Source organism: Eublepharis macularius, chromosome 10 (assembly GCF_028583425.1).
Source record: "Eublepharis macularius isolate TG4126 chromosome 10, MPM_Emac_v1.0, whole genome shotgun sequence".
NCBI classification, from domain to species: Eukaryota; Metazoa; Chordata; class Lepidosauria; order Squamata; family Eublepharidae; genus Eublepharis; species Eublepharis macularius.
This window is the reverse complement of record NC_072799.1, coordinates 76,883,129-76,904,188: the sequence shown is the minus strand read 5'-3', so window position 1 is coordinate 76,904,188 and position 21,060 is coordinate 76,883,129. Positions and strand designations below refer to the sequence as shown.

Sequence of the window (21,060 nt, the reverse complement as noted above, 5' to 3'; positions counted from 1 at the left end):
TGCTACACCTCTGAAGATGCCAGCCACAGCTGCTGGTGAAACATCAGGAACTACAATGCCAAGACCACGGCAATACAGCCCGGAAAACCCACAACAACCATCGTTCTCCGGCCGTGAAAGCCTTCGACAATATGACCAATGAATTGTTGTTGTTGTTGTTGTTGTTGTTGTTGTTGTTGTTGTTGTTATGTAGTTGTCTTACAACAAATCAGACTATTGGTTAACAGTGTTTCAGTATTGTCTATCCAGACTGTCAGTGGCTTTCTGGGGTCTCAGAGAGAGAACAATGTTCCCTAACACTTGGAGATGCTAGGGATTGAACTTGGCACCTTCTGTGTACAAAACATTTGTTCCAACATGAAGTTCCAGCTCCTTCTGCTCTTGTGAGGGCACAGTGGCTGTAGGAAGTCACTGGAACTGCATGGAATATATCAGAACTGCGGAATAAATAGCTGTCATGAATCTGGGCCTGTAGGCCTCAAGGAAGCCTGAGGCCTAGAGCAAATTTCCAGTAAGCCTGATTGTGAATTCCCTTGAAGGCCTACATTTCCCAAGATTCTTCCCCACTTTAGGATAGGACTAAGGAAAAATTGGAAAAGGAAGGCCAATCATCAGTGAGGAGGCTGGGCCTTGGGAAAAGTAATATAAGGCCCCCTTGAAGGGGAAAAGACGTTTTTCTCCCAGAAGCTCTCTGGCTGGCACTGCCTGACAGAGATGCATCTACAGTAGAATAGGATCTGTTAGGGAGGGTGGGTTCGACCCAGGAAGAGCCAAGTATTGTGGGGACCAGTCAGCCATGTTAGGAAGCTTTGTTGTTTTCTTGCTAGCTCCTTTATGTATTAAACTTGCCCTGCTTGTTGAAAAGTATCTGTTGCTCACAAGTCGTCATCCGTCCCAATTCCCTCCATCTTGTTAAATAAAACAGTTTGTTTTACTCTGCCTGGGTTCTCACATCTCTAGCTCAGCGGGGGTTGTCCCCAGTAGAGAGGTGCTGCTTGGAAAGTTGGAGGAAGAGGGGCCTTTCTGGGCCTTCCCTACTTAAACTCCCAGATTAGAGTGGTGACAGTCAGTATAAGGCTTTTGCCTGCTCCAGGGCGGAAGGGGGCAAGAGGGAAAGGGGGATGTTTGTGGAGCTAGAGGGCTCCTGGGAGCAGATGCCTTTATTCGACAGGCCCCCGCGAGACTCTTTGCTCTGTGACATTAGCATAGATTTTCTTCTTTAGACCAATGGTCCCCAACCTCCGGGCTGCGGACCAGTACTGGTCCATGGCCTGTTAGCAACCCGGCTGCACCAGTGCTGGCGAAGGGGTGGGAAGGGGAGCCTGCCACGCCACTGGAGCGCCCGGCTCGCTGGGCGCTGAGGCAGGCAGCAGCGGCAAACTGACTCCCATCATGCCTCTGGGTGAGTTGTATAATTATTTCATTATATAATTAATAATAGAAATAAAGTGCGCAATTGTATCATCCCAAAACCATCCCCCCCCACCCCCGGTGGTGGAAAAATTGTCTTCCACAAAACGGGTCCCTGGTGCCAAAAAGGTTGGGGACCACTGCTTTAGACCAAAGACACTGTGTTTGAAGCAAGCATTGTGGTTCAGTTGCCTTTCAGAAGTCAACAATCACAAATTAATAGTCTTAGGAAGTAAAAAAAAATGAAAACCATAAACCACTTTCAACTATTTGCTGTGTTTTAAAGACATTTGTTATTTTCCTACACTTTTCTGTCAGAGTTAGTGGGTGGCCTGAGTTAATCGTGAGATTAGCCAAAGTTTCCTAGCCGCTCTTTATAGCCTTCCCACGCAGTTAAGGTGAAGACATGATGGAATCCGCTCCACTTGCATCTTCCGGTAGTTGACAGTGACGCTGTATCTGCTCAGTATCTGCTCAGCGTCTTTGTCTCTGCCCCTCCCCACACACGCAGTCATAGAGTCAACAGTAACAGTGTTTTACAGCTAATGCTTTTTTCTTTTTGTGATGATCTGGTGACTGCAGTTAGCCACAGGAATGGCATGACATTCATTGGCATAGGGCCCAATTATATTTGGCACTGGGTTAGACTTTTTACCTTGGTTCTGCAGTTACCCTGTTTTTTTCTCAGTTGACAGTACATTTGCTGAAATGGTTGGGGTGCTCTAGTAATTAATTTTCACCTTGCCTTTGCTCCAAAGCTCTCAGGGCAATATACATGGTTTCTCACAGCATTTCCAGCAACAATCTTTAAAGGTAGGTGAGGCTGAGACACAATATCATCTTAATCCCAGTTTACACTCTAACAAAGAAATAAATAGTTCCTTCTTTGTCATTACTGCTGTGTTTGGAGATTGGTTGAAACAAGTGTGATGATACAGATGTTTTGGCACATGATGGTTGTTTTTTAAACTGTTAATTCACTAGCAACATAGTGTTTCTTTTTTCTCTTTGTTGCTTTTCTTTTCTTCCTTCTGTAATATTTATTTCCAGTTTTCATGTGTTCTTGCTTTGAGTTGGGTTGAAAATTTAAGCATACGTATTTGCCTCTCAGGTATTTTTTTGGAGCTTTCATACCTTAAGCAGAACAACAACTATGTGGCTTATTTTCCTTTGGTGATAATTCTTATTGGTAGCATTTCTGGCAGAGTTGAGTAAGAAGAGATGGGGGAAACCCTTATATAGTTCGTGGCGGTGTTGCATATCCCACTGGCAAGTGGCAACCATCCATATCAGTAATCTTCAGCTAGTCTGCATAAATGTATGGATTGCCTAACTTTATTCAGCTGTGTCCATTCGAGGAGGATTGTGTTGCTGTCACAACCAGCTAACACAGCATCCCTCATATTAGTGCTTTAAACAAGAATAACTGCCAGGTTCTAGGTATGTTTGCCAGATTAAATTGGAAATTAAAGCTAAAGCTTTGACTACACTAGTCAAAACTGACTCCTTCCCACCCCTAGCGGATCCTGTTTGATAACAGCCTTGGTCATGCCATTAGGCAAAAAAGTATTTTTAACACAGTACTCTCCAAATGAACACTTGGTGTACCAAGTTGCATGTTGCAAGGCCAAATGAAATGGGAGCTCTTGATTTGGCTCACATGGTTTGTTCTGTTATTCTTTGCCTGCACACCTTTGAAACAGCGTCTTAGTTAACAGAAAGAAAGGGGAACTTTATGAAATTAAACAACAGGGCATGTTTTATAACAAGAAACCCCACCTTTTGCTATGCATTGACATTCATAAGTGTCTAGTGCAACGAAACAGAATCTCTCACATGGATCTATGTTCTAATTATAGGATTCAGAGAATTTGGGTCTGGTCAGAAGCTGGAGCTGTTCCAGGATGTAAGAAAGCACCAGCCCTATTTTAAGGAACGCCAATTACAAGCAAATTCAAACCATTGAAGGCTCACTGACCACAGCTCTCCATTGCATCTGCAATAAAGTGTCAGATTCAAAGATTTAATGGTGATTTGCAAAATTTATTCTAATTGCATTCTAAATATAGAGAATGAATTTTCTGGTTGCAAAATGCTAGTCATATGTCGTCAACCCTGAGCATATGCTTCCCAAATGCTAGTCCAGGCATGCAGTGTGCACATTTTTACAGCAAACACACAACATGGCTCCAAGATTCCATCTCAAGTAATGTCATTGGTCAAAAGTAGTTTATACCAACTTTGGCATGGTGTGTACCAGCTGATCAGCAGCTGTACTAGCTGATCAATGAACTCCTAAGCAGAGTTGCACCAGCCGTCTGAAGTAAATGGGCTTAGAAGAATGTAACTCTTCTCAAATGGCGGCCTCCAGTTTAATTTTGGAGGTCAGTTGGATAAAGCATTTATTTTTAGAAAACATGACTCTGCTGCCTCTTCACAAAATTAAAGATAAAAATTACAACCAGGGCTTTTTTTCAGTTGGAATGCGGTGGAACGGAGTTCCGGAACCTCTTGAAAATGGTCACATGGCTGGTGGCCCCGCCCCCGGATCTCCAGACAGAGGGGAGTTTAGATCGCCCTCCGTGTTAAACTCCCCTCTGTCTGGAGATCAGGGGGCGGGGCCACCAGCCATGTGACCATTTTCTCCGAGGGCAACCCACTGAATTCCACCACCTCTTTTCCCAGAAAAAAAGCCCTGGTTAAAACAATGGCACTGAGTCCCAGTTCATTTTCGGGTACAATTCAAGTAGTGAATCTAGCCTTAAAAGCCCTAACTAAGGGAGGCATCAAAGTCTTGAGGGGAAATTTTATTTTGGATACCTTGGTACTCGAGAAAAGAGGCTGGCAGGGGTATTCTCAAGAACAACGTTTTCCTATTGGAACTCCCTGCTTAGGAAAACTCATCAGGCAAGTTTTGTCTTCACCTTCGACAGCATTTTTATTCTGAGAGGCATATAGAAAAATAACAAAAGCCGCTACTTGGATTTTTATTTTTTAAACATTTTATTTACTTCTTTGTTGTTGTTTTTAGTTCTTTCATGTTTTAAGTTATTACAATCTCTGTCATAGTCTTCTACCAGTGGGCAAAGACTTTACCCCTAGTAAACTCTTATTGGCCCTCCTCCCTGATTGTGTTTACTTATATGTCTGTATTTTTATTGTATTGGTAAATATTCATATGTAAATTTTAAATGTTTTCATGTTTTAAAAGTTCTAATGACTTGATGTTCACCACCTTTGAGGGTAGAAAGGTAGCATATAAATGGTTTAAATAAGTAAAACAAGTATTGATTTAATCAGCTTTTGAAAATGATTTTTAATGATTTTGTTTTTATTTTGCAAGCTGTCCTGGTGAGATATAGATATAGATCCATCCCCAGGTGAGCTTCCAACGAGCAGATGGCACCTTTTTTCATGGGCCATTTGAAACTAGCATCAGAGATGGGACCATTTGCACAGGAAATATCAGTGGCATGTAGCCTAGGTCAAGGGTCTTCTCATCAAAAGCAGATCAGCCTCCTTGCCCTGCAACTCACATTAGCATTACCAAGATTGTAAAGCCAAGCATTTGAAGAGCAGTAAATTCTTTCATGCACCCTAAACATAAGCGTAACTACAAACGTGTGCATAGTTTTTAGAGAGCAGAATGATATGCCTTCACTTCCCACCCTTCCTTTTCCATTTGAACGGGGAACAGGAGCAGGGTGTGAAACTTATATTCTACCACCAATCTAAACAGTTGGCTGGCTGCCGAGTTTCTGTTTATATAATACAAGGGACTTCAGTTCTTCAGAAGTGAATGAATCAAGGGAAGGATCTAAGCTCTGCATAATTTGCAGTACTGTCCTGCAGAAGGGAAACGGAGCGTCCAGAATAAATAGGTGCTCTGTCTGTCAGCTGTTGTTCTCTGATTTTCTGTGTGTATATATAAATCCTGCCTGTGCAGCCCAATAAAGAAAGTTAGTAAGAAGTTTCTAGAAGAGGTTTTTTTTTTGAAGAAGACATGAATCAGACTATTTGTCTCTCAGGGACAGAATTGTTTATTCCCCCTGGCTGCAGCTCTACATCACCTAATCTACTACTCAGTCCTTTTAATTGGGAATGTTGGGGACTGGGTGCCTTTTAAATGCAGTAGGGAGAGTTTATAGGATATTATAATCAAAAGAAAAAATATCTGAAGAAGTGAGCTGTGGCTCACGAAAGCTCATACCCTACCACTAATTTTGTTAGTCTTATAGGTGCTACTGGACTCTTGCTCTTTTCCACTGCTGCAGACTGACTAACACAGCTGCTCATCTAGAAGAAAAATATGAATCGTATATATATAAAGAGTAAGAATTAACAAATATTACAATTATAACTAATTAAAACACGTTTAAAATACAGTACAAATCTCTAGCCCATAAACAGAAACACAATGGATTAGGCTTCAGGTGGCTGCCCAGAGCCCTTCTCCATGTAAAGTAGATGTTCTACCAGTGATGCGCCCAAGACCTGTGGTCAACGGGCAAAGCTGGAAACAATTGGCTTAGTCTGCAGTTGAGTAATACTCATTGAGGCCCATTTAAATTGCTGATGGAAAATTTCCCAAGGTGGAAGTTACAGCTGCTGTGGGTGGGTGGGATTTTGTCTGCCTGGGGAGTGAATAATTGAGGACGTGTCTGCTTCCTTTGGATTCCCGCTTGCTACAGGAGAACTTGTGCCTTCTAGAGGTGGTTCATCTGTTACCAAAGGGTTCCATCCTAGGGCCTCCTTGACTGCCTGCAACACGCTTGCCTTGGAAAACTCATTCGTGTGGAGAACTGTTGTTTGTAAGCTCATCACTCTGCTTGCTTTCATTTTGGCAGCGGTTCCTGAGAAGGTGACAGCTGGAAGCTTTCTGCCACAGTCATGGGAATTCTTACCAGGAAGCTGCGACTTGTCTAAGGAGGGAAATGCTCACACAGTATTGCTTTGGTTACAAATATATCCCTCGGGGCAGTCACATAACTCAAGATCTGGTTCATGCATTACATAAGGAATCTATATGCTGTGAAATACAGTATGCCTGTTGTGGGGGGAAGAAGTCATTTACATGTCTTTTCTAGCTGCCACTGGTTAATTTAAAATGAACAGAGAACAGTATGTTCCTCACCCTCCTTTAGGGTGAGGAACTCTCTGACCTGGTATATATTTTCCAAATTTTGATTTCTCTAGCAAAGTATATCCAGGGCTTTTTTCCAGCTGGAACGCAGTGGAACGAAGTTCCGGCACCTCTTGAAAATGGTCACATGGCTGGTGGCCCCGCCCCCTGATCTCCAGACAGAGGGGAGTTTATATTGTCCTCCTCACGCACTGAGCAATCTAAACTCTCCCCTGTCTGGAGATCAGGGGGTGGGGCCACCGGCTATGTGACCATTTTTGCTGAGGGTGATTTAAACTTTAACCCCCCCCCTTGTTCCAGCTGACCCAAAGTGACTTCATTGTGCAGTCCTGAATTCCACCACCTCTTTTCCTAGAAAAAAAGCCCTGAGTATTATCTGCAGAGTTTTACAGTTTGCCCACATACCAGAAGGCTCCTTTAAAATAAAGGCAGAGGACTTAGTATGGAGAGCAGAGCAGAGAAATGTCATTCATTCAGTTACTGCTGTGGTTCCCCTTAAAATGTTTTTTTCTTTCCAGCCACTGACAAAAATTGAAACTAATCTGATCAAAATATCTAGTACAGTTTCATTTCTAATTTCTTCAGTACTTAGTTTCAGTTTCTGTGTAGTTTCTGATTCTGACAGAAGGCTTAGCCACAGTATTTCAGAAGAGCTGACAGCCCAAAAAAATGCGTTTAGGTTTGTTATGTTGTTGCTAGGGTCCAAATAAAGAATAGATAAATCTGGATATAAAATCAGCTCCATCTCCGTACCTTTTTTATTTCACACGAATGGATACTGTTCTGCTAGACCGGGTAACGCCTCTCCGTCTGAATGTTCATTCTAATTTTGAATACAAATGAATATACTTTAACTACAACATTAAAATATAACCCTCTCTTTTAAAATGTTGATGGGGAGAGATTTACAACAATCTCGCCAAGGCTTAATATTTATATTGGATGGATCTGGATTTTATTAAATGTAAAATACTTTGTATTCTAGTTCATAATTCAGGATTTGTCCAAAATTGCAAACTGAATACCACGAATTAATTGCCACACAAATGGTTGTTTGTGAAGTCAAAAACGAAAGCTGTTTGCCAGAGGTGTTGTTCTGTAGGGATTTATAAGCATACCCTATTTGCAGAAGAGCAAGGGGTAGGAGCCCACTTGTCATAGGAAGAAAAGATGTTCCAGAGGAGGAAGATTCAGTATGGGAGGGTGTGGGGGGAGCCTGCATTACCCTTTGAACAACATCCATGTATACTTTAAAAATGGCAACCCGTACTTAAGGAGTGGGTAATTTTGTACAACTGCTTTATTAGATCACACAAAATTCTGGCTCTCTTTTATGCTTCTTAAGAGATTTAGCATGAAAAACTTACTTGGCTCAGGCCATAGCCAGCAGTTTTTTAATGGGAAGACATAAAAATACATTGGGGAGGAATCAAGTCAACCTGTAACAGCAAAAACCCAAATGTAAGTCTAATGTGCTTGAAGCAACTTTATTAATTTACGTTGAATGATATTTTATGCAAGCTGCCCAAGTATTCATTCAGGCCCTAGGCTCTGTGGTGACGACTGGCTGATATTCCATACGAAACAGAGGAGTTATCAGTCCAGGGTAGCATTATCTGACTAAACAATGTGTGTATTTCACAAATACAAAACCACAGCCTCATTAGTGGTGTAGTAATAATGCTTCATCCAGCTGTGTGGTGGATAAATATGGGGCCTCTTGACTGTTGGAGACATGACAGTAATCTAAAAGGGAAATGTGGCATTCTGAAAAACCCAAACTCTTTAAGTTTTCAGTTAAAGGCAGGAAAGCGGAAGGTTGATGAGGCCAGAGAGAAACATGGCACCAGCATGTACTTTAGTCAAAACGAAAAAGGGGTTTGCTGAACTGGGGAAACATTAGCTCATGTTTTGTTTCATATTGAAATTATTTAAAACGTTAGATTTTGTATAGCCATGTAGTGCAATGAGACCACAAAGAGCGCAAACTTCAAAGACTAACAATGACTTTAATGGACTTGGGAGGGTGTAATCTACTTAAGATAATAATGTTGCAGTGCAAACTCCTGTATGGAGTTCATCCAGTCTAACCCCACTGATTTTGGTGTGTGTAAACTAGAATAGTTCCACATAGGATTCGATTGTTAAAAATGTTTTTTAAAGTTGTGTTTTGGGGGTTTGGGTATCTAGATATAAACATGGTGTAACTTCAGCTATCAAAGGAAGTAATTCTCTGGTTTTGTTAATTCTATATATTGTACAAATCATGTTGCATAATTTTTAGTTATAAACCACCTGAAGCCTCAGCAGGAAAGATGTAAGTAAACGAAGCAACTAAATAGCTGAAACGATTTCCTTGTAACTGTATAGTCAAGAGATGTTGCAGGTAGATAAATCAGGCAGTGTGTAGGGTAGAATTCAGAAGTGTTGGGGAGAGATGGGAGAGTGTGGTGGAGCCATGGTTATGAACCAGTATTTTAATTACTTTAAAATGGTGATACTGGAGTTTCACCTGCTTTACAATCTTGGCATTGAAAGTAAGGTTTACCCTTTGGTCAAATAGATTTAAACCCCTCCCCCATACCTTATTTTTCTTCAGTGACAAGGGAGTGTACTTAAAACTGCTTGAATATTATGTGTTCTCTCTGTTCCTTTTTCCCTGTGCAATGTACTTTTTCTGTTCTTTAAACCTCCCAGATTTGTTATTCCATCTTGAGTCCTTTAATTTTGGGGGAAATGAGTTCAGGAACCGAACAGAAGAAATTCTCAGTGAGCAAAAGATGTTTTGGTATATGCTCAGCGGCATTCTTTTCTTCACACAGCTGAGCAGCAGACAGGTGGCTTGCAATTAATGATTAAAAACTGATACTAAATTCAGCTGAACACACAAATGAAGCTGCTTTATGTTGACTCAAACCATTGGCCTAGCAAGTATTATCTACTCTGATACGCAGTGGCTCTACAGGGTCTCAAGTTGAGGTTTTTCATGTCACAGACTTCAGGATCATTTGTTTACTGGAGTTCCAAGTATTGAACTTGGAATCTTCTGCATTCAGAACAAATGAGTCATAAATTAGGTGAGATCAAAGACCTAGAGTTTCAACCACCCGCCACCCCTAAGAGCGGAGGTAACCCTCTCTTTACAACTGCTCTACTAGAGGCACCCAAGAACTAGAGGGTGCCTATGGCCAGCAACCAAGCCCTCCAAAGGGGGTGTGGAGAAGACACTGGCCCACAGAGTTGGGAACTGCTGCTTAGAACTGATGGCTCCCCTGATGTGACAGTATTAGAACTCTTGCCAAACATCTTGGAGGAGCCTCCAGCTCAGATGCCTCCAGAGACTCAAGCAGTAACAAATGGCTGTGTCTGCCCAGAACACAATACTCCTCTGGATTTAATCACTGAATGCAATTGACTAACTTCGACCAGTGGGCCCTTGGGACACTCCCAGAGACTAGCACTATAACTTATCTCCTGGAACATTGCGGGGTGGGGTAATAAACAGGGTGACCTAGATTTTATGGATTTCCTCAAGAATTTTGATATTATTCTCTTCCAAGAAACTTGATCCACCAGTGACATCTCAATCAATGGTTTCACTTCCTATCCTCTACCTGCTTTGAAACCGAACCGGAAGGGACGCCCGATGGCTGGCCTTTGTTGCTTGGTTAAGAATACTATTAATATTACAGTTTCTTACCTGGACTCACACCCCTTGCCCAAGCTTTTCTCCTTTCTTTTAGGGACTTCCAACTACTACTAGTTAACACCTATATGCCTCCTCTTTCCGATTATGATACCTTAAGATCCCACTGGAACTCTTTGAATGCATATTTGTATATGCTTTTTAATAAATTTCCTGAGGCTGTTTTTCTAGCAGTGGGGGATTTTAATGCAAGACTGGGTCCTAGCAATATCCAGCTAAGTAGCCTTTTACACTGGGATGATGATTCCCATACTCCTTTTCGTTTTTTATTCCCCAGGCAGTCTAAAGACTCTATTGTTAGTCAGGCTGGCCATTTTCTGATAGACCTTTGCACCCATTTTAACCTGGCAGTTCTAAACGGCTCCCCCCAGCATGACCCTCTCGGCAACTATACCTTTATTTCCCCCCGGGGTTGCAGTGTCGTGGATTATGCAATATCATCTGTGGATTTGATTGAGGTTTTTCACATCACAGACTTCAGGATCATTTATTTACTGGAGTTCCAAGTATTGAACTTGTAATCTTCTGCATTCAGAGCAAATGCGGTATCACTGAGCCACAGCCTCTTCTGTCTCCCCCTCCCAAATTTAGTCATCAAAGCAATTTTCCCACTGAAAAAGGAAGATGCAGGCCCAAAGTAGTATAGAACTAATTTCTGCTCAGTGCCTCCCTTTCTGTTGATGTTGTAGAGTGAGGGAGAAGAAAGCAAACAAAGGAGAGAAGGTTACGGAACAGGGCATGTCTGGCTCTAAGAGTGCAGTCGTGAGCAGAAGGTTAATTCTGTTTAGGACAGCACTCTTGCTCACTCAAGTCAAGCCAGTTTACTCCCCTATCCCTCCTAAGGCAATTTGGTGACAGCCAGCTTGCACATGTTCTTTTATAGCTCCATAAAGAAATGGGCTACAGACTAACATAGTAAATCTGCTGACCTCATCAGGTCTCAGCACATGGAAAGCTAGGACATCAAGGAAGAAAACTAGGCAAGAAAGTTTTCCCTGATTCAGGGTGATTTTGATATAAGACGCATCCAGATGTTCAGCGTTCTGTGCCTGCATTCAGAGGTAATCCAGTCCCTTGAGTCTCTTCCTTATTGTCTGGATTGGATATAACTGCTTCAGCAAATAGGTGCTTAGGATGGGGCGTGTGTGTTACTTGCTGCTGCACCATTGCAGTAACACAGATCATGGTACAAGTAATTAAACTGTGGAATTCATTTCAATGCAAGTGGACATAGTGTGACACCAAGAGCCTAAATATCTTTAAGAAGGAATTAGATGGATTCATGGAAGATCAGTAGTCACTAACCATAGTGACTAAAGGGAACCTCCAAATTCAGAGGCAGTGAACCTCTAAGCAATGCAAGAAAGCAACATCTGGGGGAGTTCTTGGTATCTATGCCATGCCTATTGGCGCTCCAAGTCAACTGGTTGGCAGCTGGATGTTGGACTAGATGGACCACTGGTCCAATTTAGCAGTGCTGTTCTTAAGTTTTCACAGACCCTTGTGGCAGTTACATAAGTCCAAATGTTGGTGACTATTGCATAAAGCGTGAGTGACCTACAGACATTTGGGCCCATATTTAATATTAGCAATGTGGCTCCCTCTTAGGAGTCAGACTAAACAACAACAACAGATTTATATGCCACCATTCAGGACAACTTAACACTTGCTCAGAGTGGTTTACAAAGTATGTTGTTATTATCCCCATAACAACAACACCCTGTGACATCCCGTCTGTCCGGGTGTCTCCTTCTTTGTATTTGAGGGCAGGAATGTGCAATAGGCCATCTGAGTTATGATTTTATGATACGGTTTTAATTTTATTTATATAATGTATTTTATGAATGTTGTGCCCCGTCCTGAGCCCGCTTGTGTGGAAGGAGGGCTAAATACCAAATAAAGTAAAGAGAGCTCCGAGAAGTTGTGACTGGCCCAAGGTCACCCAGCTGGCTTCAAGCGGAGGAGTGGGGAATCAAACTCAGTTCTCCAGATCAGAGTTACACACTCTTAACCACTACACCAAACTGGCTCTCTACACTACACCAAACTAGACAAGACAAAGGCCTGGTGTACATGTGCAGTGGAATAAGGTGGCGATAAGGAGGCGGAATGCTGAGGTGGTAAAATATGCATTGCCATTTAAGGTTGTGCTTAGAACCCCTATATGAATGATTCTCTATATGTGGAAAGGGAACACAGCAAACACAGGGTTAGGCTAGAATCTTACTCCCTGTTACGTTTTTTTAAAAATCAGGGACTTTTTACATGGTGCCAAGAGATTTAAAGTGTCTCTCTGTGTGCAGTCTGAAATAGTACAGCCCATTTGACCACCTTACATTTCTACCACCTCGTCCTGTTGCATGCATATACCAGGCTTTAAGAGATCTGTGATCAGAAGTTTTTTCACTTTTTTAAAACTTCAAAGCAGACTTGCAGGGTGGCTAATTTGATGGGGAAGTGGTAACTGGGGCTGGGAACATTCAGCCATTTCCTCCCATGTCATCCCCCATTCAGAATCTCCCCTTCCTAAAGCTGCAAGTAGTTTCGGGGGGGGGGGACAGCGAATCCTTGTTCGTACACACATACCTATCTGTATTATGGAGGTAACTATATTGGCATTATATTCATTTGGCAGAATACAGAACAGGCACCTAATATGTTTCTCAGGCAAAATGTATAGATGCTGCCTGAGGCTGAATAACAGCTGAATAATTCTGAAGCTGCACTATACTTTGCGGATATGTGTATTTTTGTGATAGTTAATTTGCCAGGGCTATTAGTGGAGGGTCTTCCTTGGAGAAGATAAGGCTTTGAACACTGTAGGCTGCAGAAGATGGGAATGTTAACAGAGGGCAGTTTCATGCTGTGTTCTGTTTCGAATTCTGTATGTGCTGTGTGTTGAAATTTATGCAGAAGAATTTATCATGCCTGCTAATTGCCTCTGGGTGAAATTTATGATTCCTGACTAGAGATGGACATGAACTGGGAAAATAGCAGTTCATTGCAGCTTGTGGTTCGTAGCGTTTCACGAACCACGAACTGGCATGAAATTTCCCAGTTTGCGAAGCAGCTCGTTTGGTTTGAGAATACGTCACTTCCGGGGCAGCAGAAGGTCTGCAGAAAGCCCCCCGTTGCCTAAGAAACTGATCAGTCGGTGCCAGGCTGTCTGCAGTGACGAACTGAAAAACAGACCAGAAATGTCCTCCAACAAACCAAAAAACGGCATGGTTCGTGATGAACTTTGGTTCATGTTTTGGTTCGTGCCGTCTTCTACTCCTGACTCAGTTGCTACCTTTTGTATACCAGCTTGAGGCACCAGCCTTCTTGGGTGTAGGTCAAGCCTGTGAAATGCAGCATTTGTAGGGAACCAGCTAGGAGAGCTTTCTTGGGAAAGATCATAGTTCTGTCACTTTTGTATCACTTCCTTCTTTCTGGAGGCTCAGTTGCATATATGAGGGTCATCGCTTCTCTCTACCAGTTAATAAAGTAGGCATGCCACATGCCAATGTGCCAGCCCCCAAAACAGGTAAGCACCAAAATAAATTCCAGAATACCAGGTACAGTTTTTCCTCTCTGCGTCTCTGTGCCCGAAAAAGATTTACTTGCTGATCTTCAGGATTAATCTTAGCAGTTAGAAGCACATGGATTGTTTATAAGATGACTACCGTAGACACAATGCGAATGTTTAAGTGACTCATGGGTACTTTCTGCATGGAACTGTGTCACCTTGGAAGGAAGTGGGCAACAGCTTATTAGAAAGCTCACACAACCATACAACAAATCCCTCCTGTAGTTACAAAGCTGTGACATAACTGCACAATATTAAAAAGATTTTCACCTGTTCCAGTTCATTTTTCAACACATTTAAATGTGCTGGTGTTGACCTATAAAGCCCAAAATGACTGGGGACAGAAACACCTTAAGGATTGTTGGCTCCCTTGTGAATTTTCCCATCAGTTAAGCCTTATATGAGAGGCTCTTCTTAGTGTTAAGACACACGTTAAGAAAGCGTCTTAAACTTTTTGAACTCCTCCCTCTCTAAATTTGATGGTATTTTCTGCCCCCCTTCCTAAATGCCAACCATCTGTTCTGCAGGTGAGCTGTATGGAGAGCCTTGTACATAGTCAAGTGCATATGCAAATACAACTTTCACCAGGGCAGGAAATCTCTCCGAAGTATAGAAAAAGAGTTGCTTGCAAAGTGAACTTTTAGTCGATAGCAGAATGGGGAAGGACATGGTTCTGTTTGACACCAGGGCTTTCTTGATTCTGCTTTGGACCAAGCAGCTATATTGCCAAACCTCAGCTGGCAAAAGAGAAATGCTCAGTTTGTCTTGGGATCGTCACCTTCTTTGGAACTTCATGCTGCCTTAACCGGGGGGGGGGGGGCGCTTATACCACAGTATGAGACATTAGGCTGATGGGAACTAGAAGCAAGAACTTGTTCTTGGTGTTCCAGTAGAACAGGCTGTTGCACTGCAAAGGAAAAATACTGCATCTAGGATGTGCCAGAAAGGACTCCACATTTGCAAACCATAGTAGTGCTTCCTGACTGAGCATCCTGCTTGTACATCTTGTCAGCAGTGATAGAAAAAAGGCTGGGGCTCATGAAAAGCGGTTGTCTGTCTTTTGGCAAGAATTCTGGCATTGAGCTTAACAGTGCAATCCTATATGGAGTGACACCTTTCTAACTCCATTGAAGTCAGTGGGCTTAGATGTATGTACCTCTGCTTCGGATGGCACTGTAAACCTTTATGGAGGAATGAGGTGTAGGAATTCTGGCACTAAGCCTCGTGGGAGGACAGATTGTGCAACTGGTGTTTGTGTATAATCACCTCCTGTTTTGGGGGGACAACGGAAAGAAATGCTGGGGCTTTGAGGGATAAGAGAAGCTTCTCTTTCTGTTACCCAACTCAGCTATCAGGTTGCTAATTTATTTGAGGGCTACTTCTAGTATTACAAGTCGGGCTATCATGAAGATGCTTGGAAAAACAATGGAATCATGAATGCAAAAAGTCTATCTCAGGTTACAGACTTCCCTGAGCTCTAGTGCAGTTTTCAGTCAGCAGTAGAATAGTTGTTCAGAGTGCGAGAAAGCCGTATACAGTCAGCCAAGCAATTCTTGCTTCTTTCTTCCTCCTCAGTCTCGATAGGGCCAAAAGGAAGAGTGCTAATCTACTCTGAGATCAATTGGCACATGTAGGATAAAGTCAAAAGCAGCAGGCCTGTTTTTCTTTCATGGGTGTTAAAAGACCACTAGAGCCACTTTTTTCTTCCTTCCTCCCTTTGTGCTTGTGCAAAAGCCACAGGCACTAGTAAAAATTATCGTTGTCTTCATCAGTTGCATTCACCTGTACTTCCTCTCCCTCTTTCCTTGACATTGCCTGCCTTCCCTCTGGCCTTGTCTCTGGGTCTATCCTTGCATGCCCTGACCTGAATAGGGAGGATAGAGCTGTGCATGTAACCATCATAGCATAAAGCAGCATGGAATACACTGCGGCACTGTGCCATTTGCATGTGTACTCCGATAAGGTTCCAAATGAGCAATGCACTTCCCACTGAAAAGTCTCCCCGTACTATTGAAAAGTCTCCCAGTACTAAGTGATACTAATTTTTATTTTAAAAGCATATATCTCAACTTTCATTTGTACTCAAGCTTATTTTCCAATAGGAAATTAACAGCGCCTTCCTTAACAGAGTTACACTCTTCTAAGCCCAGGGTTGTGATTCTGTTTAGGACTGCGCGGTAAGTAGTTGCTCTAATTTCTTACAGCACGAATAAAGAAACACAGATCACATTAAAAGACAAAAACAAAATCCAAACCAAATCAGAACCCATCGTGAACCAAAATCTAGCATCTGCAGGATCCAATATCTACAGAATATTTCAGCCACCATCACAATGAATACGATTCAAATGCCCTTGGAAAGACAACGGCCTTCTCAGTGACTTTTAAAATTCAGAAGAGATTGGGAAAAATGCACGTCAAGGAGAGGAAACTCCAGGGTGTCAACATCACCACTGAGAAGGCCCCGTCACATGCCCTTATCTGCCAAACCTTGATAGGAACTTGTGGAAGAACGAGCTTCTTAATGAACCTTTGGATGATTCATCTTCCCAGTCCTCTGTCATAATGCTTGGAGTAACTTTTTGCACAGATCACCAGCATCATGCCAATTATCTCCATATTCTTGTCAGACAAGTGTAAGGATATGGGCCTCTCAGTATGCCAGAAGCAACCTTAATACGTTGGCAGAAATCCTGATGATTACAAACGGTTGCAGCAAATATGAGGCTCAAAATCTCTCCATGTTTATTCCATCTCAACTAGTACCAAACTGAAGTATTCTGCCCGGGGCAGTAAAGGGAGAGGCTGCTTACCCCGAGGGCTGTACGTTCCTGCTGCTTCAGCTCCATCACAGAGAGGGGATGAAAGGCCTGCTGGGTGGCTGCTTATCACCTTGGCCCTTTTAAGACCCAGTTGCTCTAATTTCATCATTGGACAGAATGTTCAGCTGTGCGATGGATCCAGGCATGATCAAGGGGTGCCTGGCTGCTCCCCCTTCCCACCCCAGTGCCTTAGTGACAGCACTTGGGTTGGAGAAAGGGGGACCTCATCTCCAGAATACCATGTCAGATGTCTAGGCACATGTGTTAAACTGGAGGGCTTTCCCACAGCTGATAATGTTGTGATTACTAATCAAGGTGGCAAAATAAATGAGAAGTCCAGTGGCACCTTAACGAGTAACACAATTCATTCCAGCATAAGCTTTGAGTCAGAGCTCACTTCAGATGCAAGAACTCTCTGGGGGTGGCCCCTCCTGCCCCTTTCTTACCAGGCTACCCTGGAGTGGTCAAGAGGGAGATGCCATATCCCGGTGAAACTCCTGGCCCCCGATGGATCCTTGATGCTGTCTGGACCTTCCTGAGCTGCCAGAGATGTGGGAGGGACCAGGGAAGCCAACTGATGGGCCTAGCTAAACAGGGGCTTCTTAAAGGACTGTAGCTCACACCATTCAAGGCATTTTCCACTGTCAGTGGAAATGGAAGGGGGTGGGCAATGGGAGCCAATATGCCGCCCCCCCCCCAAATCCACATGAGGAGCAGTTCTCCTTGCGAATAGGAAGGCAGCCCTTCCTGGGCCATTGCACACTTGGGGACCTCTGCACAAACAACAAAAAAGGCACCTTCACAAAGAAGTGTTACTGCTACATAAGAAAACAGTATCGCTCTTAATAATCATGTAGTCCAACAGGTAAAGTCCAGCGATTTCAGGTAAGCACTAGGCTAGACCTATAAAGTCTAGCCTAGCTGCCGCCTTTGATTTGTAACTGTTGAGTTTGGCTGGTTGATTAATTTTGTGTATGGACGTATGATATATATTTTAAGACTTTATAGGTGAAAAGTATATCCACCCCTGAAGAGGTATTATACAAAACATCAGGTACCACAGCCGGCCCTGATTGTCGGGTGGCCGGGTTCGTCTGTTCGGGCGACCTGCGTTTTGGCATCACCTGCACCTGCAATATAAAGAGCAAGAAAAAAATCTTATTGCTCAGGATTTTGTAAGGTGTTCTATGTATAAGTATTCACTTACTGTTTGGACTTGCGCTTGCCTGAAATCACTGGACTTTACCTGTTGGACTACATTATTATTAAGATTGATACTGTTTTCTTATGTAGCAGCGGCTTGTGTCTGGAAGATGTTTGCTTGGCTACTACCTTGAAATTGGCTACATTTAAATGATTGATTATATTTAACATCATAGTGGGATTAAACAGTGCATTAATTCATTTGTTCCTTCACGTACAGTTTATTCTGTTCATAGCAGTAACGCTTGGGGACCTCTGGCTGAAAATGGCTGGTGCTGCATGTCTGGATGGGGGCTCAGAGCAGGTAGACCTAAATGGGGCGATGTGGCTATGCTGTGACAAGCCAACTGGTGGATGAAGGCCAGCAGACAGCCAGACTGTCAGAGAGCTGGGGGGCATGGTCACCAGCATGAGGGTGAGCCCAGGGTGGGGGAAGGCAGAAACTGCCCAAACTGTATGAATTTGTGAATCCTTTGCAATAACTCCATGCCCCCCACCCCGCACGGGTCTCAGGCCAACAGGTTAGGAACCAATGATTCAGAGTATTTGTGTAAATTGACATGTTCACGGTGCTCTCTTACACAGTTACATCCTTCTAAATCCACTCAAGTCAACAGGAAGAGTCCCTGCTTTTAGGAAGCAGTCCCTAGCAGGTCTGCGTGGAAATAAGCTCCATGCTGTTCAGTGGGGCTTACTCCCAGGAAAGTGTTCTTAGAAATACAGTCTAACTAGCACTTAATTTTCTTCCTGAAAAAATTCTGAAAATTTAAATAATTTTCTTAGTTTTCTTTCTGAAAATTAAGTCTCCAAAGGACCATCTGTTTGCCTTGTAAAAAAAAACAAAAAAACAATAGTCACTGTGAAACTATTGACCTAATCTGTTAAAAAATGCAGAAATGGTGGATGCCATGGCAAGCTATCTAGATCTTCCCATGAAGATCAGGACTCTCAAGAACAACGTCCTAATAAGTGACTGGTTTCTTTTCTTTTAGGTGATATGTTGACCAAGCAAGGAGAACGTAATTTAGTGATTGTCAGGGAACTTTTTTGTTGATGGTGTTAATCATACCTATTTATACTATGTTGCATTTGTTGATTTACCCTGGATTCAGTTCTGTATTTAGCCATGATCTCAACAGCATAACATGCCTGGCTGTTTTCTTGAAGGATGACATAACAGCTACTTAAAAGCTAGTGCATTCCTGATTCATGAAAACATTTAGATATAATGTATGCTGTCTAAAGTTTACTGGTTTCCTTTTACTAATGCGCTACATTACAGGCTGATAATTACTGAATAGCAGTTTAGCCCTGTATACTGTATAGCACTGGTGTGAGAGCCAGTTTGGTGTAGCGGTTAAGAGTGCGGGACTCTGATCTGGAGAACCGGGTTTAATTCCCCACTCCTCTGCTTGAAGCCAGCTGGGTAACCTTGGGTCAGTCTCAGCTTCTAGGAGCTCTCTCAGCCCCACCCACCTCCCAGGGTGTTTGTTGTTGTGGGGATAATAATAACATAATTTGGTGCTCTGAGTTGGTGCTATTAATGTTACTATTTTATTATTATTATCTGCTTATTGGTCACCGTTATAGTATATATGAACACATGTAATGTATGATTTCCACTTTTCTGTAGTGTAAACAACAAATAAAAACAGCCAGGCATAAATCAGACCAAAGTCTGAAGTGCTTTACAACCTGGTTCTGTGAATGTTTACTGAGAATAAATCCTATTGAGTTCATTGGATCATTCCCAGTAAAGAGGGCAATTGATTACACTCTGATCTTATGTAGTTTTACTTGGAAGTAAATCTTACTGAATTTGAGTTGTATTTAAAATATTATTTATAGCTTATCTCTCACAAAACTGTAACCAAGGTAGCCTACAGTATATTAAAATTGCAGAAACTAATTAAAATCTTTTAAATGCTGACTTCTAAAAACAACATTAGCTCAACCTATTGTGTATCAGACTAAAAGTACAGCCTGGGGAAAAGGAAAACACACTAGACTAAAAAAGGCATAGTAGTTAAAAATCCACTGTAATAAAACCTAGCTCCCAATAAATGGATGTAGAAGTGCTGTCGAACCACTGTTGACTTCCGCTGCAAAGAGTAAAGAGTGTGCTTGCCTCTCCCATTGAAATCAATAGATCTTAAAAGGGCTTAACTTTTAATTTTCATGTGGCTGTAGCCTTAGCTGAAATTTTAGTGAAATTATTGACTGAACGCAAGTAGGGGTCCCCAGCATGGCATCCATGTCCACCATGGTGCCTACCTTTCCTGGCACCTACCAAGTTTTTTTAGAAAGTGAGGATGGGGGAGTAGGACTTTTGCCCAGCAGGGCTTCTGGATGGCCATTGGAGATCTGGTTGGCTGTGCAGAATTTCTTTTAGCAGTGGCTGCCACCACACCACAAAAATTTTCACTGTGTAACTGAAGTTAAGCTGTGTGTATGCAAACACTTTTAAATAATATGTTCATTTTAACAGGCATCCTGATAAGTAGAGCTGCTGTCTGAAATGTTGAAGAGTTACTATTAAATTTATGCATAACGTCACTCCCTGACATTTTGTGGTTGGCTTTGCCTCCTGTGGCAGCCAGTTGTGGTTGTGCCCACCCCGCTCTGTCTCAGAATTCCAGAGGTACCTAGAGGCCCCCAAAAAGTTGCGGATCTCTGTTCTAGAGATTGCTTCTCTAGACCAAAGGTTAGCCAAATGGGAAGACTTCCATGGCTGCCATCTTTGTTGGGCCTCTTCTGTGAATTAGCTGGGTCCATTCAGTGTTGATTAGTTCCATTTAAAAGAAACAGATCTAATTGTCTAACCCTGAGATCATTTATCAGTGCTTTCTCTTCAACCCAGGACAAAATGCCGGTGGAGAGAATGAGGATGCGGCCATGGTTAGAGGAACAAATAAACTCAAACAAAATCCCAGGCCTCAAATGGCTAAATGAGGTAAGGCGTGTCTGTATTTTCAAACAGTGATTTTTAAAAAAATAGGCTTTGGTTGCTACTTTAAGAGTTTTCTGTGCTTTTCTAAACTGATCTGTGAGATTTGCTAATGCCTTCTATGCCTAGAAGTCATGGTTTCCACGGCATATTTTATATTAGTTTTATATTGGGATACATTCAGTGTGCTCTGAGCAGGTTATAGCCACTCTCAGTGATACATATTTTCGTTCTCAAGGGGTCCATTCTAGGCAAATAATA

At 42.5% G+C, this 21,060-nt stretch overlaps 1 protein-coding gene across 2 annotated transcripts in view; it reads left to right on the top strand.

The window, feature by feature from the left end:
* The window catches only part of IRF2 (interferon regulatory factor 2), a 59,988-nt gene that overhangs the window by 19,201 nt on the left and 19,727 nt on the right, over positions 1 to 21,060 (top strand). For both annotated transcript variants that reach the window (XM_054990442.1, XM_054990444.1), the window contains one exon: positions 20,713 to 20,805. In XM_054990442.1, coding sequence (XP_054846417.1) covers positions 20,719 to 20,805 — 87 coding nt within the window. In that variant the 5' untranslated portion in view covers positions 20,713 to 20,718. The remainder of the gene's footprint in view (positions 1 to 20,712; positions 20,806 to 21,060) is intronic.